Source organism: Rattus norvegicus, chromosome 19, assembly GCF_036323735.1.
Source record: "Rattus norvegicus strain BN/NHsdMcwi chromosome 19, GRCr8, whole genome shotgun sequence".
In the NCBI taxonomy this organism is placed as follows: Eukaryota; Metazoa; Chordata; class Mammalia; order Rodentia; family Muridae; genus Rattus; species Rattus norvegicus.
Window position 1 is genome coordinate 50,870,464 of NC_086037.1, and position 19,978 is coordinate 50,890,441.

The 19,978-nt window shown below is 40.1% G+C and overlaps 1 protein-coding gene across 13 annotated transcripts in view; it reads left to right on the top strand.

Annotated features, from left to right (window-relative positions):
* Nfatc3 (nuclear factor of activated T-cells 3) overlaps nt 1-19,978 on the top strand; it is a 74,529-nt gene continuing 54,551 nt past the window's right edge. For 11 of the 13 annotated variants that reach the window (XM_063278127.1, XM_063278129.1, XM_063278131.1 and 8 more), the window contains exons 1-2: nt 1-418; nt 18,063-19,200. In XM_063278127.1, the coding sequence (XP_063134197.1) occupies nt 316-418; nt 18,063-19,200 (1,241 nt within the window). In that variant the 5' untranslated portion in view covers nt 1-315. 13 annotated transcript variants of the gene reach the window in all.

Consider the following 19,978-nt stretch of genomic DNA (forward strand, 5'->3'; position numbering starts at 1 on the left):
GGCGCGCTGCGAGGCGCGGGAGCGCGCCGACGGCGGTGGCGGCAGTGGCGGTGAATGTGGGGGTGGGGGGCGGGGAGCTTTGGTTGAGGCGACCGTGGCTCTTAGGCACCCTCGACTGGCGGCGGTGACGGCTCCTGGTGCGGCGGGGCGCTCGGCCAGCTTTCTAGTCGGAACGGAACACTTGGCCTCGCGGGCCCCGCCCGAAAAGTTTGCAGTGGAGCCGCGACCTCCTGGCCGGCGCGGCCCAGCATGAAGCGGCGCTGAGGAGCCGCGGCGGCCGCCTGAGGAGGAGGCGCTGCACCCCGGGCCACGCCGATGACTACTGCAAACTGTGGCGCCCACGACGAGCTCGACTTTAAACTCGTCTTCGGCGAGGACGGGGCACCAACGCCGGTGTCCCAGGTCTCGCGGCCTGCAGGTGGGTGCCGGGCCAGCCGGGATTGTGGAGCGTGCCCTCCCCGCGCTCCCGCCAGCTCGCCTTTCCCCGGGTCCCTCTGGTGCGTGTGTGTGGGGAGTGGAGCCTGATTTAATTTGAGGAGGAGGCGTGTGGTTCGGGGCGACGTAGAAGTGACTTGGCTGCAAGCGAACTAGTAGGGAACTCGACCCCGAAAGGCCACTGGCCAGCGGACTCCCGGGGTTTGGAGGCAGAGGTTGGGGCCAAAGCCCCAAGAGGTTTCTGGTTGTCGTTGCTGTGCCAGCGTGGTGCAGAGAAAATGTCTCCGAGAAGTGTAAGCGCACTTAGCTGTTTTTAGGCTATTTGTAAATTTCTTTACTTGAAAGATGCGTGTTTTAAATTCTACTTTAAAAAATCTACTTTGCAAGAAGAGCAACACGTTCGAGTTAGCGTCCAATTGTGCAAATTTATATTCCACACTTAATTTCAAGAATACTATAACGGACTTTTCTGGAAACTGGGTTGTTTTGCTTGAGCAAAGTGTTTCTGGAGAGAGAGAGAGAGAGAGTGTGTGTGTGTGTGTGTGTGTGTGCGTGCGTGCATGCATGCATGTGTGCATGTGTTGCTTTGTTAAAAATATAATTTTAGAATGTTCTAGAAGTCAACTTTGGTTTTAAGAAAAAGCTCTTCTCAGAAGATATTTTAAAAGAGTCTTAAGTTGGGAAAGCTGGACACCATAATGCTTGCGGGTCAAACCAGTCAGGAAATAGAAACAGGATGATGACTGGGGACTTAACTCCCTCCTGTGACCTGGTTTGGAATAGTGTGGTTCTTTAAGTTCAGTTTCCCTATTACGTATGCAAGAGAACTTAGAAAAAAGATGGATAAGAGTATCCCCTATTTATTCCCTCCAGTATTGAGTGAGTTACTTACAGTTACTCATAGTATTGAAGTCTAATGCATTGGTTTCTCAGAGTTGCATCGAGTCTTTAGGTGGTACAGTACCTTTTAGTTCCTTTTCATCCTTCCTATGCTGTTTTCAACGTGATAAATAATCATAATAGTTGAGAGTTGGCTGTGTTTTCAGTTCCGTTAGCATTATTGGAACCAACCTTATGTTGAAGGTAGTAGTGGATACTTTGTTGGGTAGTGTTATCTACTGATGCAGTCTCTGACTGCTCGTGAAAGTTGGGAAACAGATGAGACACATAGCTCAAATAACTATTACTAGGCAAACTAAATTGTCATAAGTTTTATATATAAAATAAATAGAAAAAGCGGGGTTTATGGAGAGGATGGCATTGAATTGTATTTAGGTAATGGAAATTGAAAAAAATTAAACAATTTGCTTGAGTCAGTTTTTAGAAAAAAGGTTGTAACTTGATTTGTAATTGGAATTCCCAAAGGTAAACAGGATCAGTTTTATTTTTACCAGAAGTCGTCTTTAAAACGTTCTAGGAGGTGTTCCACAGGGCTGCTACTGCCGCCCACCCCACTCCCCGCCTTTTGCTTTCTTAGTCTAGTTCAGAATGGTCTCATCTTCCAAGTGCTGGTGTTAGAGGCCATGTGCCACCATGTTTAGTGGTCATTTTCTTAAGAATATTTGTTTTCGGGGTTGGGGATTTAGCTCAGTGGTAGAGCGCTTGCCTAGGAAACGCAAGGTCCTGGGTTCAATCCCCAGCCCCGAAAAAAAAGAAAAGAAAAAAAAAAAAGAATATTTGTTTTCCATTATGGTGAGATAAATATGAAAAAGTAAAACTTTTTGCTTTCGTATTTTATTGAGACAGTGTTTCACTATGTTTAACATGCTAGTTTAGAACTCTCTATGTAGCCCAGGCTGGCCTCAAAATGGAAGCATTCTTTCTGCTTCAGCCGTTGAGACTACTGGGATTACAGATGTGAGATACCACACTCAGTTGTGCTGTTGTGAGTACATAGAACTTAAATTTTGGATCAGTATTTGGTGTTTTTTCATGGTGGTTAGCATTGTTTTGATTCTTTGGCTGATTGGTCAGTTCCACAAAATAGCAGATCTTGGCAATTTTGGCCTACATTAGTTTTGTGTTTCTTTGAAGGTTTGAGAGTAGTTAAAGCACATTGAGATTTCTATACATTGAAAGTATTTTTGAAAACTTCTTTGTGGAAATTGATCATAGATAGTATCCTATACCTTGAATCCCAGTACTTGGGAAGCAGAGGTAGGTAGAGATCTCTGTGAGTTCAAGGCTAGCCTGGTCTACATAGAAAATTCTAGAATAGTCTCTCTCTCTCTCTTTTTTTTTAATCAGACTATTTTGTTTTTCCTTAGTATCTAACTTCAAAATGATCATATACCCCAGTAAGTAGAAACTCTAGAAGCATTAATGTAGTGCCAGGCAAAGTATTTACTGTAATTCAGTGTTTGTGTATTTGTAATATATACTTCAAAGGAAGTAGAGGCAGGTGGACCACACGTTTCAGGCCAATATGATTTATGTAGAATATTCCAGAACTATGTGGTAAGATCATGCTCAAGAAGACAAACACAATAAACAATAAAACTTACCTGTGTTTAATGCATTCCATTATTATAAAGAGCAGCTTATAATACTCCAGTGTATTGTTTACATCTCTTTTTAGTTTGCTGTTAAAATAATTGTTTGAACATGTAGTGTGTAAGTGACAGCTCATCTACAGGTGTCATCCTCAGCAAAGCTGCCCACCTCTTTTAAGATAGGGTCTCTCTCCTGGTTGGCCTAGAGCTTTCCCATTAGGCTAGACAGGTCTATCCAGCGAGCCGAGCCCCAGGATCTTCCTGTCTCTGCCTTCCCAGTGCTGCCATCACAGACCTGTGTCACCACACCAAGCATATTTATATAGCCTCTGGGAATCACCTGCTGAGCTCTCCTTATCCTATTTACTTATTTAGAAAGGTCTTCCTATACTATGTATTCCTAGCTGTTCTACTCTCACTGTGTACCTTGGACTTTTAGTTAGAACTAACTCCTGAGATCTTCCTTGTACCTTCCAAAACATAGGTTTGAACTCACTCACTTTGTGTGGGTGTGTTTTAGTGTGTGTGTGGGTGCATATGTGCGTGTCCATCCATGTGCACACACAGAGGTCTGAGGAGGAAGTGCAATGTTCTGAGTTATCATTCTCTGCCATATTGCCTTGAAGATGAGATCTTTCACTGACCCCGAAGCTATGCTGGTGGCCAGCTAACTGTAACAATCCTCCTGTCTCAATCTCCTACCTTACTGCACATACAGTTATGAGCTACCTATTGTGGGTCCTCATAATTGCTGAGCTATCCTCCAGTCCCCAAATTTATTAAATGTTTTCTAGTTCACAATGAGAAATGCATGCAACATTATGTATGGTATCTTATCTGCTGCTGTTTTTGAGAGAAGAAATATTTTTGTTTTATAATGTATTTTTGCAATAATTTTACTTTATATATTCACAGCAAATATTGAATATACTTTTTTTTTGGGGGGGGTTCTTTTTTTCGGAGCTGGGGACCGAATATACTTTTTTTTTTTAAGATAAAGTTTCCTACTCTCGAACTGATAGGTAGTTTTCCTGCTTCAGCTACATCTACTTCACAGGTTTTTCATGTGTAAACTTGAGAAATTTTTTCTAGCTATATTGTCTAGTGCTTACTGTTGTCTAGTGTTGATTATATGCTTGATATAATTTACTATCGCTTTCATAAATTATCTTCTTATGTCCCAGTTCTTTCTTAAAAAGATTTATTTATTTATTATATATAAGTACATTGTAGCTCTCTTCAGACACACCATAAGAGGCCATCAGATCTTATTACAGATGGTTTTGAGCCACCATGTGGTTGCTAGGAATTGAACTCTGTACCTCTGGAAGAGCAGTCAGTGCTTTTAATTACTGAGCCATCTTTCTAGCCCCAATTTCATTATCTTTTTCTTTTTCTTTCTTTTTTTCTTTTAAATGGTGGGCACACTGGTGTACACCCCAGTATTAGGAAGGCAGAAGCAGGAGGATCTCTGTGAGTTCGAAGCCAGCCTGTTCTCCATAGTGAAGTTTCAGGACAATCGGGGCTACATAAACCCTATCTACAAAAATAAAATTCTCTTTTTTAAATACATATTTTCTTAAGATTTTATTTTTTATGTATGTGAGTACACTGAGTGAACCAGATCTCATTACAGATGGTTGTAAGCTACCGTGTGGTTGGTGGGAATTGAACTCAGGACCTTTGGAAGAGTAGTCAGTGCTCTTAATTGCTGAGACATCTCTTCAGCCAAAATAAAATTCTTGCTTTATTTACTTATTTTGTGTTGTGTGTGTGTGTGTGTGTGTGGAGGTCAGAGGACAACTTGAGGAAATCAGTTCTCTCCTTCCAACATGTGGGTTGGAAATCAGGTTTTCAGGCTTGGTAGCAATGTCTTAAACCACTAAGCCTTCTGGCCAGCCCTATTTTGATTTCATCTTTACTCTTTTCAGTGTTGCCTCTTTGAATAAATACTTATGTTCTTTTGCTTTTTTTTTTTTTTTTTTTTTTTTTTTGGTTCTTTTGCTTTTAATTACATAGTTCTGCTTTTTAGAGCTGCTGACTCAGTAAGGTTTGAAAGGAGATTGATTCAATAATCATACAAATATGGTTTGATAATTTAGTCAGGATACAAAAGGGAATTTGCTTGTTAAGATTTTCTTTTTTTTTTTTTTTTTTTTTTTTTCGGAGCTGGGGACCGAACCCAGGGCCTTGCGCTTCCTAGGCAAGCGCTCTACCACTGAGCTAAATCCCCAACCCCACTGAGCTAAATCCCCAACCCCAAGATTTTCTGTAATGTTTGTACAGCTCACTTGGTAGGTATCATAGAAGAGAGTTTAATTGCAACTGATCTATATTTTCATACCTAGATTTTTCAGTAGACTGTAGCTGTAGTGAGAGTATGCATTGAGTGATTGTGTCAGTGATTTACATTTCATTGTTTATTTGGAAGAATAGTTTAGTGTGTGTGTGTTCATTTTATTTTGAGGCAGGGTCTTGTGTATGCCAAGCTGGGCTATGTAGCCAAAACTGGTCTTGAACTCCTGACATGCTGCCTCCACCTCCCAAGTACAGGAATTACAGGCATGTACCATTATGCATGGCTTTATCTGATTAGTTGGGTTTTTTTTTTTTTTTTTTTTTTTTTTTTTTGGTTCTTTTTTTCGGAGCTGGGGACCGAACCCAGGGCCTTGCGCTTCCTAGGCAAGCGCTCTACCACTGAGCTAAATCCCCAACCCTTAGTTGGGTTTTTTTAAAAGATTTTATTTATTTATTTTATGTATATGAGTACACTGTTGCTGTCTTCAGACACACCAGAAAAAATTACAGACACATAAATTCCCATTACAGATGGTTGTGAGCCACCATGTGGTTGCTGGGAATTGAACTCAGGACCTCTGGAAGAGCAGTCAGTGCTCTTAACCACTGAGCCATCTCTTCAGCCATGGTTAGGTGTTTTGTTTTTGTTTTGTTTTGTTTTGTTTTGTTTTTTTTTTTTTGAGACAAAATCTCACTATCCCTGGCTAGCCTGGAACTCACAGAGATTCTCCTGCCTTTGCTCCTTAAGTGCTTGGATTAAAGGAGTATTTCACCAGGCTTAGCTGGTTTCTTTTTATTTAAATTTTTATTTTATTTTTTTGAGATAACCAGTGTAACCAAACTGGTCTAGAACTCTTGGTATAGCTGAGGAGAATAAGTTTCTTATCCTTCTACCTCTACTTCTCCAGTGCTGAGATTACAGGTATGGACTGTTATGCACTGTTAATATTCTGTTTGTTTTACACTTTTCTTGGTATGGATTAAAGGGTGCTTCTAGTGATACTAACAAAGTTGTGTGATAGAGATAAGTGGGTAAGTGTAGTTTAGTAAGTATGAGGAAAAACCTAGGGGGAAAGAAGTAAGAGTGGTAATTGTTTTGTTAAAATCATTGATCTAGAGGTTGGGGATTTAGCTCAGTGGTAGAGCGCTTGCCTAGCAAGCACAAGGCCCTGGGTTTGGTCCCCAGCTCCGAAAAAAAGAAAAGGGGAGGGGCTGTGGATTTAGCTCAGTGGTAGAGCGCTTGCCTAGGAAGCGCAAGGCCCTGGGTTCGGTCCCCAGCTCCGAAAAAAGAACCAAAAAAAAAAAAAAAAAAAAAGATCCGGTCATTTGTTATGGGCTGGAGAGATGGCTCAGCGGTTAAGAGCACCCGACTGCTCTTCCAGAGGTCATGAGTTCAATTCCCAGCAACCACATGGTGGCTCACAACCATCTTCTGGTGTATCTGAAGACAGCTACAGTGTACTTATATATAATAAATGAATAAATTAAAAAAAAAAAGAAAAGGGGAAAAAAAAAAACAAAACAAAACAAAAAAAACCCATTGATCTAGCTGGCCTTGGTTTCATGATGCTTTAATCCCAACACTCAGGAGGCAGAGACAGGTGGATGTCTTGAGTTTGAGGCCAGCCTGACCTACAGACCAAGTTCAAGGACAGCCAGAGCTACACAGAGAAACCATGTCTCTAACTAACTAAAATTGATCTAATGTTGAGATATAATAATATATACCTATAATCCTAGCACTTGAATAGTAGAGGCAGGAAGATCAGGAGTTCAAAGTTGGCCTGTAGTTACTAAATAAAACATTTGGGGCCATCCTAGGCTACCTGAGATTCTGTCTCCAGAAACCAAAACATCATGGCAGTCAAAATGCTTGCTATGAAGGCCTAGTGACCTGAGTTTAATCCTTGAACTCCATGTAAAGATGTAAGGAAAGAACCAATTCCCAAAGTTATCTTCTGACTATCATATGCATGCTGTAACATGAACATGCCTACATTGATACATAAATACACACGATAATTTTTAAAAGAATTTAAAACAAAACAAAAACCTATGTTAATTTTCAAAATTTTCTTTTTTAATATTTATTTTGCACAAGCACTGCTACAGCTTTTGAGTAGAGGTTTGAGGACAACTTGAAGGGGTCACTGCTTTCCTTCCAACTCTGTGGGCTCCAGGGGTTGACTCAGACTGTAGACTTGGAGCACTGGCTCAAATGCATTTGTTTTCATCAGGTTGTTTTGGAACTGGGCCTTGGTTTTGTGTATAATTTTTGTTTGTTAGCTTGTTTTGCTTGCCAAGATTGTAGTCTTTTTATTTCTAATGGTACTGCTGCTGATTTTACTTCAGCCTGCCATACAATTTAAAAGTGTTCCCATCTTCAGAAAGCTTTCTTCTTTTAGCTCCAGCCCTCCAGAAATAGGTAAAAATTGTACTATAAAATATTTTACAACGAGAATAGTCAGGATCCTAGAAATAGTGACTTTCTTAGCAATTACAAAGGTAGAAAGGCCCTACTTTGTGTTAATTTTAGAGCAGTCTACATTACTTGCTACTTCTCTGTAGGAGTTAGAGTGTCTTGAGGCTTCTGGATAAGTTCTTCCAGGTCAGGTGGTTGTGAAAGAGTCTCCATCCCTTTCCCAAATGTCCACAAGCAGTGTCTGGGAAAACTGAAGCAGGGTTGCTGAGACTCTGCTTCAAAACAAATTTCTTCATTGTTGTGACCAAATGCTCAAAAAGAAGCTAATTTGAGGGCGGAGAATTTACTTTGGTTCATGGTTTGAGAGAATGCTGGTTATTATGACAGGGAAGGTTAACTGTGGTAGACTGAATTGACTGCTGGTTATATTGTTTCACAGAAGACAAAGATGGACACTGGTGTTCCATTATTTTCCTTTATCTTTTGAGACAACTCTATGTAACTCAGACTGCCTTTCAATTCTTTTTTGTTCTGTTTTGGTTTGAAATAGGGTTTCTCTGTGTGACTGTCCTGGAACTTGCTCTGTAGTCTCTCAGGGATCCACTTCTCTCTACTTCCCAGTGCTAGGATTAAAGACCACAACATCCAGTTTTGTCCTTCAGTTCTTTTTTTTTTTTTTTATAAATCTTTTTTTTTTTAAAGATTTATTTTTTACTTATTATATATAAGTACACTGTAGCTGTCTTCAGATACACCAGAAGAGGGCATCGGACACCATTACAGATGGCTGTGAGTCACCATGTAGTTGTTGGGAATTGAACTCAGGACCTCTGGAAGAACAGTCGGGTGCTCTTAACCGCTGAGCCATCTCTCCAGCCCCTGTCCTCCAGTTCTTAATCCTGCCTCAGCTTCCCAAATGTTGGTATATAGGCGTGCACTAGCACAGCAAACCTAGAAATATAACCTTAAGAGCTTTGTTATTTGTACAGTCGTTAGGTCTAACCATTTGCTGATACACAAGAGATATTTGGGTAAGTATTCTAAAATATTAGTAGGGGCTATACTCTAGTGTTTTATAGAATAATATAAAAATTTAAAACTCGTGTTACATAAATGGTCAAGGGTGGCATGCAGAGGAGTGTACATTTGTTAGCTCAGCACTTGGGAGGCAAAAGCAAGAGAATCAAGAGTACAAGGCTATCCTTAGCTGTATATCAAATTCAAGGTTAGCCTAGGGCACATCAGAACCAACTTTTATGGTTTTTTGTTTTGTTTTGTTTTGTTTTGTTTTTGAGGCAGGATCTCATGTATTCTTGGATGATCTTAAATTTGTATACTGAAGATAACTTTGAACTTCTGATTCTCCTTTTTAGAGTATTGAGGTTATAGATGTGTGCTACCACACTCAGTTTACTGGAGATAGAGCCCAGAGCCTCTTGTGTGCAAGACCAGCATTCTCTACTAACTAAACTGTATTCCTGGCCTAGAATCTACTTACTGTTATGATTTACCTTTCAGCAGCATCCGTAAAATATCCCTAAAATCATTGTTATTTTTATGGCAGGCATAGTCCAAACTCTGCTTTTGAGGTTTGCTTTATTTTTTTCCAGTTAAGTCTAAGCATAAGGACATTTTTGGAGAGAAATTATACTGCTTGCTTTTCGTTAGCTATAAAAGCTGATGTTACGGACTGGAATAGATTGGCTTAGTGATTTAAAGTGCTCATTGCTTTTGCAGAGGACTGCAGTTTGGTCCCACAATGGACAGTTTGCAGCCACCTGTAATTTTAGCTCTGTGGGGATTCAGCTTCCTTCAAAAGCACCTTCACATGTGTATGTGCACACATACAAATGTATGCACATATATAATAAAAGTCCTTTTTAAGAAGTTAATTGGAGGGGTTGGGGATTTAGCTCAGTGGTAGAGCGCTTGCGCAGAAGGCCCTGGATTCGGTCCCCAGCTCCGGGGAAAAAAAAAAAGAAAAAAAAAAAAAAAAAAAGGAAGAAGTTAGAGCGCTTGCCTAGGAAGCGCAAGGCCCTGGGTTCAGTCCCCAGCTCCGGAAAAAAAAAAAAAAAAAAAAAAAGAACCAAAAAAGGAAGAAGTTAATTGGAGGGGCTGGAGAGCACTGATTGCTCTTCCAGAGGTCCTGAGTTCAAATCCCAGCAACTACCTGGTGGCTCACAACCATCTGTAATGGGAATCTGATGCCCTCTTCTGGTGTGTCTGAAGACAGTGACGGTGTACTTATATATAATAAATAAATCTTAAAAAAAAAAAAAGAAGTTAATTGGAAAGATTGTGTGTGTGAGAGAAAGAGTGAGACAGAGACAGAGACACTGAGACTGTATGTATAGTTAATCCCAGGGCCTTGCATATGCTAAGGAATACTATAATACCGGTTATAGTTCCATTTATGAAACAAAAACTTTTTAAAAGAAATAGTGAGTTGTTATCACCAGTTCTTTCTCATTTCCAGCTGTTGAAAATATTTTATTTTAAATAGGGATGGGGCTGAGGAAGTGATAATGCAGTGAGAGCCACCACATTACTCCTGAGAGGTAGGAAACCTGAGTAGGTTGAGCCCTGTTTGATAGTGTACTGTTCTTTGGTCACCGCAGTAACATGAACAAGGAAGGGGTTTAAAGCTATCTTGGTGGGTAAGGAGAATAGACACAGTAGACTTGGCAGTAAGCCTGGCTTCTAAAACTGAATCCAAGTCATCAAATTTGCCCAGACATGCCATATGAGGTTCAAGTAACAGAGGAGTAAATTTTATTCAGGGAGACTTTTTTAAAAGAGACATAAATGAGCAAGCTTTTTTTCTGTGTATATATTTATACTACACAACTTTCCTGCTTGCTTGTAGTTGGCAAGCTTTTTTTTTTTTTTGGAGCTGGGGACCGAACCCAGGGCATTGCGCTTGCTAGGCAAGTGCTCTACCGCTGAGCTAAATCCCCAACCCCGTTTGGAAAGTTTTAGTTGACAGATTGATATTTGTATGTGAAAAGGAACTGTAATTCAATGAAAGCCTGAAAATCCCAGGCACACTTAAGTATCTTAAAAGTTTCATTTCCTATAAAGTATACAGTTTCCGGATGTCTTGCTTTTTGCAGCAGGTAAGAGCTCTGCATCAAAAATATATATCTCAGCCAAGTCTGATGACTTCATGCCTGTAATTCTAGTATTTTAGAAGCTAAGGCAGGGGCACTGCTGTGAGTTTGAGTCTGACCTTGGCTTCATGCTAAGTCTAGGTCAGCTTGGTTTTTAATGTCAGAACTTTGTCAAATCTTTGCACTACATGCCCTTTTTTTTGGTCAGTGCTTTAGACCTTTTATTTCTTAGCTAGACAGTGGTGGCATTCACTTGGGAGCCAGAGGCAGGTGGACTTCAGAGTTTGGGGGCCAGCCATTACAGAGTTCTTAGACAGCAGTACTACACAGAGAAACCCTGTCTAGAAAAATGAGAAGTGTGGGGAGGGGTGTGTGTGTGTTATTTTGTATTTGATAATTTGGGGTGAAATTTTTACCAGCTTTACTTTTTCTCTTTAAGATTTATTTATTTTTTCTTTTTTTCGGAGCTGGGAACCGAACCCTGGGCCTTGCGTTTGCTAGGCAAGTGCTCTACCACTGAGCTAAATCCCCAACCCCTAAGATATATTTATTATATATATAAGTAAACTGACATACCAGAAGAGGGCATCAGATCTCATTACGGATGGTTGTAAGTCACCATGTGGTTGGTGGGATTTGAACTCAGGACCTCTGGAAGAGCTGTCAGTGCTCTTAACCACTGAGCCATCTCTCCAGCCCTTCTCTTTTAATTTTTATTTATTCTTTTTCCATATAATCATCCGGACCTCAGCTTCTCTTTCCACTTCTCCCAATTAGTTTTCCCTCCACCTCCCCTTTCCCCCAGGCTCACCCCACCCTCCAAGAGCCCTGCTTAGTTGATTCTGCAGGCTGTGCTCTACCAGTGTCCCAGAGCTCCGAGAAGAAGGACCCAGTGGAGACCTCTAACCTGAGCTCTCTCTTTCAGCCTGTTTGGCTGTGGGTCTCTATATCCACTCCCATCAGCTGGCAGAGGCAGCCTCTCTGATGACAACTGAACTAGGCTCTGATCTATGAGTATACCAGAACGTTGATTGGCAAGTGGGGGTAGGGGGTAGGCAGCTGTGTTTGGTTCTACCCTAGGTCTCTGGTCTTTCCTCTGGTTCCTGGTCATCCACGCAGTGTCAGGCATGGGTTTAATTCTGATATTCTTTATCATAATTAAGAATGGTAGCATTATATGAGCTCTGAAGTTGCATTATTATTATTTTTTTAATTTTTTTTTTTTTTTTTTTTTTTTTTTGAGATTTGGTTTCTCTACAAAGCCCTTCAAGCTCTTTAAAATGATAGGATAGGGGATTTGTAAAGGCGGTACTGGGAGGAGAGGCGGGAGCAGGGGTTGTGATCAGGATATAAAGTGAATAAAAAATTATTGAAAAAAATTACAGGATAGGAAAGATGCTCATTTTAGAAAATAATATTGTATGGCCGGGCAGTGATGGTACATGGCTTTAATCCCAGAAGCAGGTAGATAGATCTTAGAGTTGGAGGCCAGCTGGTCTACAGAGCTGGTTCTAGGACAGCCAAGACTGTCTCAAAAATCTATCTATCTATCTATCTATCTATCTATCTATCTATCTATCTATCTATCTATCTATCTATCTATCTATCTAGAGCAAGTGGAGAGACTCATAATGAGACCTTACCTCTCCTTAAGGTAAAGTCACTACTGGTAAGCTGAACATGGTCCTTTAAATAATACCTCATTCCTGCCTCTAGTAACCCTAATTAAATTAATTGATTCACCATTTCAAAAAAAAAAAATGTGTGGGGGGGAGGATGGCTCAGTGGTTAAGAGCATTGGCTGCTTATTCAGAGGTCCTGAGTTCACTTCCCAGCAACCACATGGTGACTCAATACCATCTGTAATGGGATCTGAGTCCCTCTTGTCTGATGTTTTCTTCTGTTATGCAGGTATACATGCAAACAGAGTGGAGTGTTCATCCACAAAAAAAAAAAAAAAAACAAAAAAAAAACTTTAAAAAAAAAAGAAAAGTAAAATTAAGGGGGTGGGGTGGGGAGGATTCGAGAGATGGTTCAGCATTTAAGAGTACTTGTTGCGGGGTTGGGGATTTAGCTCAGTGGTAGAGCGCAGGGCCCCTGGGTTCGGTCCCCAGCTCCGAAAAAAAGAACCAAAAAAAAAAAAAAAAAGTACTTGTTGCCCTTGAAGAGGACCCAGGTTTGGTTCCTAGCATGCACATTAATGGCTCATGACCTCTGTAACTCCAGTTCTTTTTCTGATCTCCACTGACATCATTTAGTTACCTCCCTAGTCCTGCCTGTTTTTAATTTTTTTTTTTTTCCTTTCTTCCGAGACAGGCTTTCTCTGTGCAGCCCTGGCTGTCCTTGAATTCATTTGTTAAACCAGCCTGGCCTCAAACGCAGAGATCCATCTGCCTCTGCTTTCTGAGTGCTGGGATTAAAGTTGTGTATCTCTATACCCAGCATGGTTTTTGTTTTGTTGTTTGTTTGTTTGTTTGTTTGAGGCAGGGTTTCACGCTCTATGTCCTGGCTGGCCTGCAGCTTGTTATATAGACTAGGCTGGTGGTGTTGAACTTGCTGGGATCCTTTTGGCTTTGCTTTTGGGAATTACAGTTGTATGCCTGAATGAATATCTCATTTGTCTTTGCTTATCATGAAACTATGGGAATATATTTCTTTACTTTTTATTGCTATTTTCTAATGTAATATGTTTTCAGATTTAAGCTGTAATGTAATTTTCAACAGTTTTTTCTTATTTATTTATTTATTTATTTATTTATTTATTTATTTATTTATTTATTTATGTTTGTGCATGCACAAGCCTGGAGGCTAGAGGAGGATATTGAATGGTCTGTTCTACCCTTAAGACAGGATCTCCCACTGAACTTTGCATCTTCTGCCTCTGCTTCTTTAGTACTAGTATTATAGGCTTGTGTTGCTACACCAGGTTGTTGTTTAATCTTAAATGAATATCTGTTTTTCCTTCTTTGCTTTTGAGTCATGGTTTTCCTCTGCTGGTTAGGCTAGCTTGGAGCTCACTATATCTTAAATTCGAGGTCCTCTGCCTCAGCCTTGGGATAGATGGGATTAGGGGCATGTGCCATCATGTCTGGCTTTTGTCTGTTTTAACTTTGAAGCTTCTCAGCTGTTCGGTGATTGTTCCTACTTGCTTATCACTTACAATGGGGCACCAAAATTATATTGTTTTGTCATCACAGAGACGTTTGCTAACGGCAGGCCTCCTTGTAGGGGTGCTTACTAGGTTACCTTTGAGGTCATTATCTGAGTTCTTTTTCCTTAGGTTAATTAGAGTCCCAAGTGAAAAGTCTGCCAGTCTATTGCCCAGAGTGTAAGTGTGTATGCTGTGAGCCAAGGGAGTAGAGAGCACTTAGGGCTTCAATATACACGTTTTAGAATGACTAGGTTTCATCATCCTGTTTTCAGTATGGTTGCCCAGATTCTCAGTCCTTCTTTCTCCTTGTCAGAAAGTTTTATTTATTGTCTAAAGAAAAAATAGAGTAGTAGATGTGGAAATTCAGGAGCAGGGTTAGTTACCCATTCAAAAAGCTCTGTACCCAGCTAGTTTTTTAGTTTTGCCTTCGCTTTTTCCTAATTCTGGATTTACATATTCTGGATTTATATTATAAAGGGTATAATATAATTGTGTGTGACTTTATGTCTGTGTCTTTCACTTAGAATGTTTTCGAGGTTCATTCAGGTGGTAGCATTTCCTTTCTTGATGAGAGATTTTTGCTTACTGTGTTGCTTCAGCCTGCTAAGTAGGTTGGATTGTAGTTGTGTAGCACCACAATAAGTTTTATTTGTTCTTCTTTATTAGGTTATCTATTAATCTATTGAGAATTAATCAGATTTGTTTAACCCTTTGGCCATTTCAAATAATGCCATTATAAACATGTGTATAGGGGTTGGGGATTTAGCTCAGCGGTAGAGCACTTGCCTAGCAAGCGCAAGGCCCTGGGTTCGGTCCTCAGCTCCGAAAAAAAAGAAAAAAAAAAAAAGGATATGAACATGTGTATAAGTTTTTATATAGACATTTTTAATCTCACGAATACACAACTAATAAGAATTGCTTAGTCCATAGCCATTCTTTGTTTTTGCTTGTTGAGATAGTAGTCTAGACTGATCTGGGACTCACCATGTAGCTCAGGCTGGCTTTGAATTTGTGCTAATCCTCCTACCTTAATCTGTTGAGTACTGGAATTTCAGATTTGAGCCACTGTGCCTTGTTAAAGACTAGAAAGCAGAGGTAGATTGAGGAGCCAGGTGCATATAGCCAAAGATGATATAGAATTCTTAACCTTTGCCTCAACTTCCCAGAGCTGGGATTATGAGTAGGTGCTACTGTGTCCATCTTGCTTGTTTACTGGTTGGTTGATTATTGTTGTTGCTCTTATTTTGGTTTTGAGACAGGATCTCTTCCCCACCCCGCCCTCATCTACCAGTTTTGAGACAGTGCTGCTATGACAAACCCTTTCAGCAGTTCTCCTGCCTCAGCCATCCACACCCTGGGATTACTGGTATTAGTCATGAGGCAGAGGCAGGAGGATCACTGTAAGTTCAACACAAGGGTGGTATACATAGAGAGTTGTAGGCCAGCTTTGTGCACATGGCAGTTTGCAGACCAGTCAGCGGTGCATTGTGAGGCACCCCCTCCCCTATTTCTCTGTCTCAAAAACAAGGGGTTGGAGGACTTTGTATAGAGCTTGGTGTAGTATGTTTGCCAGATATTTGTAACACCCTAGGTTCAGTCCTGAGAAACAGAACAACAAAACTGTATCATTGTGTCCCAAGCAGTGGTGTGGCAGAGCTTAACATATCTCTTCACAGTTACTCTTCTCTGTCTGTGGGAATGTGACCATGGACAGCACATAATTGAGTGTGGCCAAGTTTCAATAAAATTTTATTTATAGACACCAGAATTTGAATCACATTACTATAGCTCATAAAAGTTTCTTTTAAAAACCATTCTTAGTTTGTAGACTGTCATTAACAACAACAACAACAACAACAACAACAACAACAACAACAGAAAGCAAAAGCAGGTGGTAGGACACATTTGGATCACAGGCTGTATTTTGCCAGACCCTGGTTCACTATTAGTAAAGACACGCGCATGCTTTGTATTCTCTACAATACTGTCTGCTTTCAAGGGCCCTCTGGTGGCTGATAGGACATTTTAAAAATAGTCTTGAGATAGTTCTGGAGCATCATGAAGTCTACAGTTGAACATCTTTATGACTGTTAGAGTATGGTTGGAGTGACTGAGCATTTTGGAGTTAGGACTTCAGGACACATGGGAAAAAAGACGAAACTACATTCTGTGTGTGTGTGTATGTGTTCATTTCTTTGCATTACTTCCAGGCACTGTGTATGTCCATCCATGCTCCCACGCATGAGGAGGCTAGTGGAGGAGGTCAGAAGTTTTCCTCTGGTTCTTCACCTATGGTTTTGAGACAAGGTCTCATTGGCCCAGAAACTTACCATTTCAGCTATGCTGACTCACCTGCTGGGAATCCCTAAGACCTGCCTGCGCCTTGGACCTCAGTGCCAAGGTTACAGACACTTGGAGCCATGCCCACTCCTTTGTATGGGTGACAGGAGTTTGAATTCAAGTTCTCATCCCAGCACAGAAAACACTATTACCCAATGAACCATTTCTATCGGCCTCAAGACATCATTTGTGTATATACTTGTTTTTATCTACAATTTACTTGGAGGGAAGTTGTGAATTTCAGCATTAATCAACCGCTGAAATAGCATTGATATAATAATTACATTAGAGTGAAACTATAAAGTTTTTCATGGATGATTTTTAGTCAAAAAATAAGATTTTTAAAGTACATTCTTGGGAGGGGGAAGAGGTACAGGATATGGAACAGTCAGACGGTAGACCAGGAGGGGAAAAATCTAGAGTGTAAAAAAAAAAAAATTAAATAAATAAAAAAAGTACCTTCTTAAGTAAAAATTAGTTCTTTTAAAAAACTGGATTGAGTAGTGATGAAGAATATAGCAGTTGCTAGTATAGTTGCTGGCAGGACTTGCTTAAATATAAAGAAGCAAAGGATAGATTTTATTTAACTTTGTCCATTTAAGTTTAATTTATTTTGAGACAGGGTTTTTCTTTGTAGCCAAAGCTATCCTTAACCTCTCAATTCCTCTGTCCAAGCTAGGACGTTGGGATAAGGGAGATGCATGCCACCAGGCCTAGTGAGGAGGTAATTGAATATTCTAAATTTGTGAAGATTAATGATCAACTATAAATTAATATCCCCAGTTTTTAAAAAGATTTACTTATTTATTATATATAAGTACACTGTAGCTGTCTTCAGACACACCAGAAGAGGGCATCAGATCCCATTACAGATGGCTGTGAGCCACCATGTGGTTGCTGGGATTTGAACTCAGGACCTCTGGAAGAACAGTCAGTGCTCTTGACCACTGAGCCACCTCTGAGCCTCCTGATTTCAATTCCCAACAACCACATGGTAGGTCACAACCATCTGTAATGGGATCTGATACCTTTTTCTGGTGTGTCTGAAGACAGCTACAGTGTACTTATATATAATAAATAAATCTTTAAAAAAAATCTCTAAAGACTTAATTTAATTTAATTAAATTTAGGGTTTTGGGAGGTGGGGTAGGGTGTGTATGTGAGTGTGTACATGCCGTTGTGCTCAGATAGGAGTCATACAGCAGTGTGCAGGAGCTGGTTCTCTCCTATCATGTGGGTCCCAGAGGTTGAACTCAGATCTTCCAGTTGGCAACAAGTACCTTTATTCACTAAACTATCTTGCTGGTTCAGTTATCTTATAGTTCTATAGCTTGAATTTTTTTTATTTGTGTGCAAGAGAATATACAGAAATATACCTATTAAAAAACATTCACTATTCTCAGATTATAGTTTTTGGAAATATAGAAATAAAGAAAAGGAATGTCACATAATTACATATTTTCTTATAATATATTCATATCTGCAAGAATGAATAAATGTATTTTTAAAAGTCAACCTTTGTTCTTGAGATGGTCTGATCAAATAGCTAAAGCTGGCTTAAAACTCACTATGTAGTTAAAATAGGCATTGAACTCTCAGTAATCCTTCTGCCTGTGTGTTGCATTTAACAAACAAGAATCACTGTGCCCAGCCCTTTAGTGAAGCTAATGACATGCATTTTGGTGTCCAGATTTTTCTGTCAAGATTGTTACTACTGTTTCATCTAATAATTTATACCCTTGAATTTTCTAATTTCTTCTTTTATTGACTTTTTTGGTTGTGGGTTTTTTTTTTTCTTTTTTTTTTTTTCATAGATCTTGAACCAGATGATTGTGCATCCATTTACATCTTTAATGTAGACCCGCCTCCATCTACTTTAAATTCATCACTTGGCTTACCACATCATGGACTGCTGCAGTCTCACTCTTCTGTTTTGTCACCATCATTTCAGCTCCAAGGTTTCAAAAATTATGAAGGAACTGATGATATTTCTGAATCTAAATATAGCTCATTAAGTGGTCCTAAACCCTTTGAATGCCCAAGTATTCAAATTACATCCATCTCTCCTAACTGTCATCAAGAAACAGATGCTCATGAAGATGACCTACATGTAAATGACCCAGAAAGGGAATATTTGGAAAGGCCTTCTAGAGATCATCTCTATCTCCCACTTGAACCGTCCTACCGGGAATCTTCCCTTAGTCCTAGTCCTGCCAGCAGCGTTTCTTCTAGGAGTTGGTTCTCAGATGCATCTTCTTGTGAGTCTCTCTCACACATTTATGACGATGTGGACTCAGAGTTGAATGAAGCTGCTGCACGATTTACTCTTGGCTCACCTCTGACTTCTCCAGGTGGCTCTCCAGGAGGTTGCCCTGGAGAAGAGTCCTGGCATCAACAGTATGGACCTGGACATTCCTTGTCACCTAGGCAATCTCCTTGCCACTCTCCTAGATCCAGTATCACTGATGAGAATTGGCTGAGCCCCAGACCAGCCTCAGGACCCTCATCCAGGCCCACTTCTCCTTGTGGTAAACGACGGCACTCCAGTGCTGAAGTATGTTATGCTGGCTCTCTTTCACCCCATCACTCACCTGTTCCGTCCCCTGGTCACTCGCCTAGAGGGAGTGTAACTGAAGATACCTGGCTCACTGCTCCTGTCCACACTGGATCAGGCCTCAGCCCTGCACCGTTTCCATTTCAGTACTGTGTAGAGACTGACATCCCTTTGAAAACAAGGAAGACTTCTGACGATCAAGCTGCCATACTACCAGGAAAATTAGAGGTCTGTTCAGATGATCAAGGGAGCTTATCCCCATCCCGGGAGACATCAGTAGATGATGGCCTTGGATCTCAGTATCCTTTAAAGAAAGATTCATCTGGTGACCAATTTCTTTCAGTTCCTTCACCTTTTACCTGGAGCAAACCAAAGCCTGGCCACACTCCTATATTTCGGTGAGTTGGTAGAAATGGCTGCTGATCAGTTTTTCATGCTTATAGGTCATTTGCATTGTATAACTACATTCTGACCTTTTTTCTTCTCCTTGCCCTTCTCCCTTTCATTTCTTTTCTCTCTCCCCTCTCCCTGCCCTCATCTTCCTTGTTTTTCATTTTTTTAAAAAATTAATTCTTCTGGTCAAATAACTTAGAGGTCCTTTTTATTTTTCTTTAAGTCTTTAAAAGTGTTTTTAAATTGACTAAAGTTACATTTTAAAAGTATATAGATGAAGAAAGTATGTGATGGATTGTAGAGAACAGTAAATGAAATTGAAGGTTCCTTGCGGAATTCCTTATCTAGAAAAGATTACTGATGGGGAGTGGGGAGGGGAAATGGGGAGTGGGGAGGGGAAATTGGGGAGTGGGGAGGGGAAATCCCATATAGAATGAGAGGAGGAGGGGTTAGGGGGATGTTGGCCTGGAAACCGGGAAAGGGAATAACAATTGAAATGTAAATAAGAAATACCCAATTTAATAAAGATGGAGAAAAAACTGTAAATGTCATTCAAAAGGTATTTTTATATAAATGTACAGTTAGGCAGTAATACCTTGAAAATCCATCATTTCTTTCTAATTTCATTTAGTAAAGTAAAAAATACTAAAAAAAAAAAAAAGATTACTGTACAGGTGGGTTATTATATTATGAATGAATTAACTGAATTTACATATCTGAAGGACTGTGTGGGAGTGTGTAAGTGTGTGTGTGTGTGTGTGTGTGTGTGTGTGTGTGTGTGTG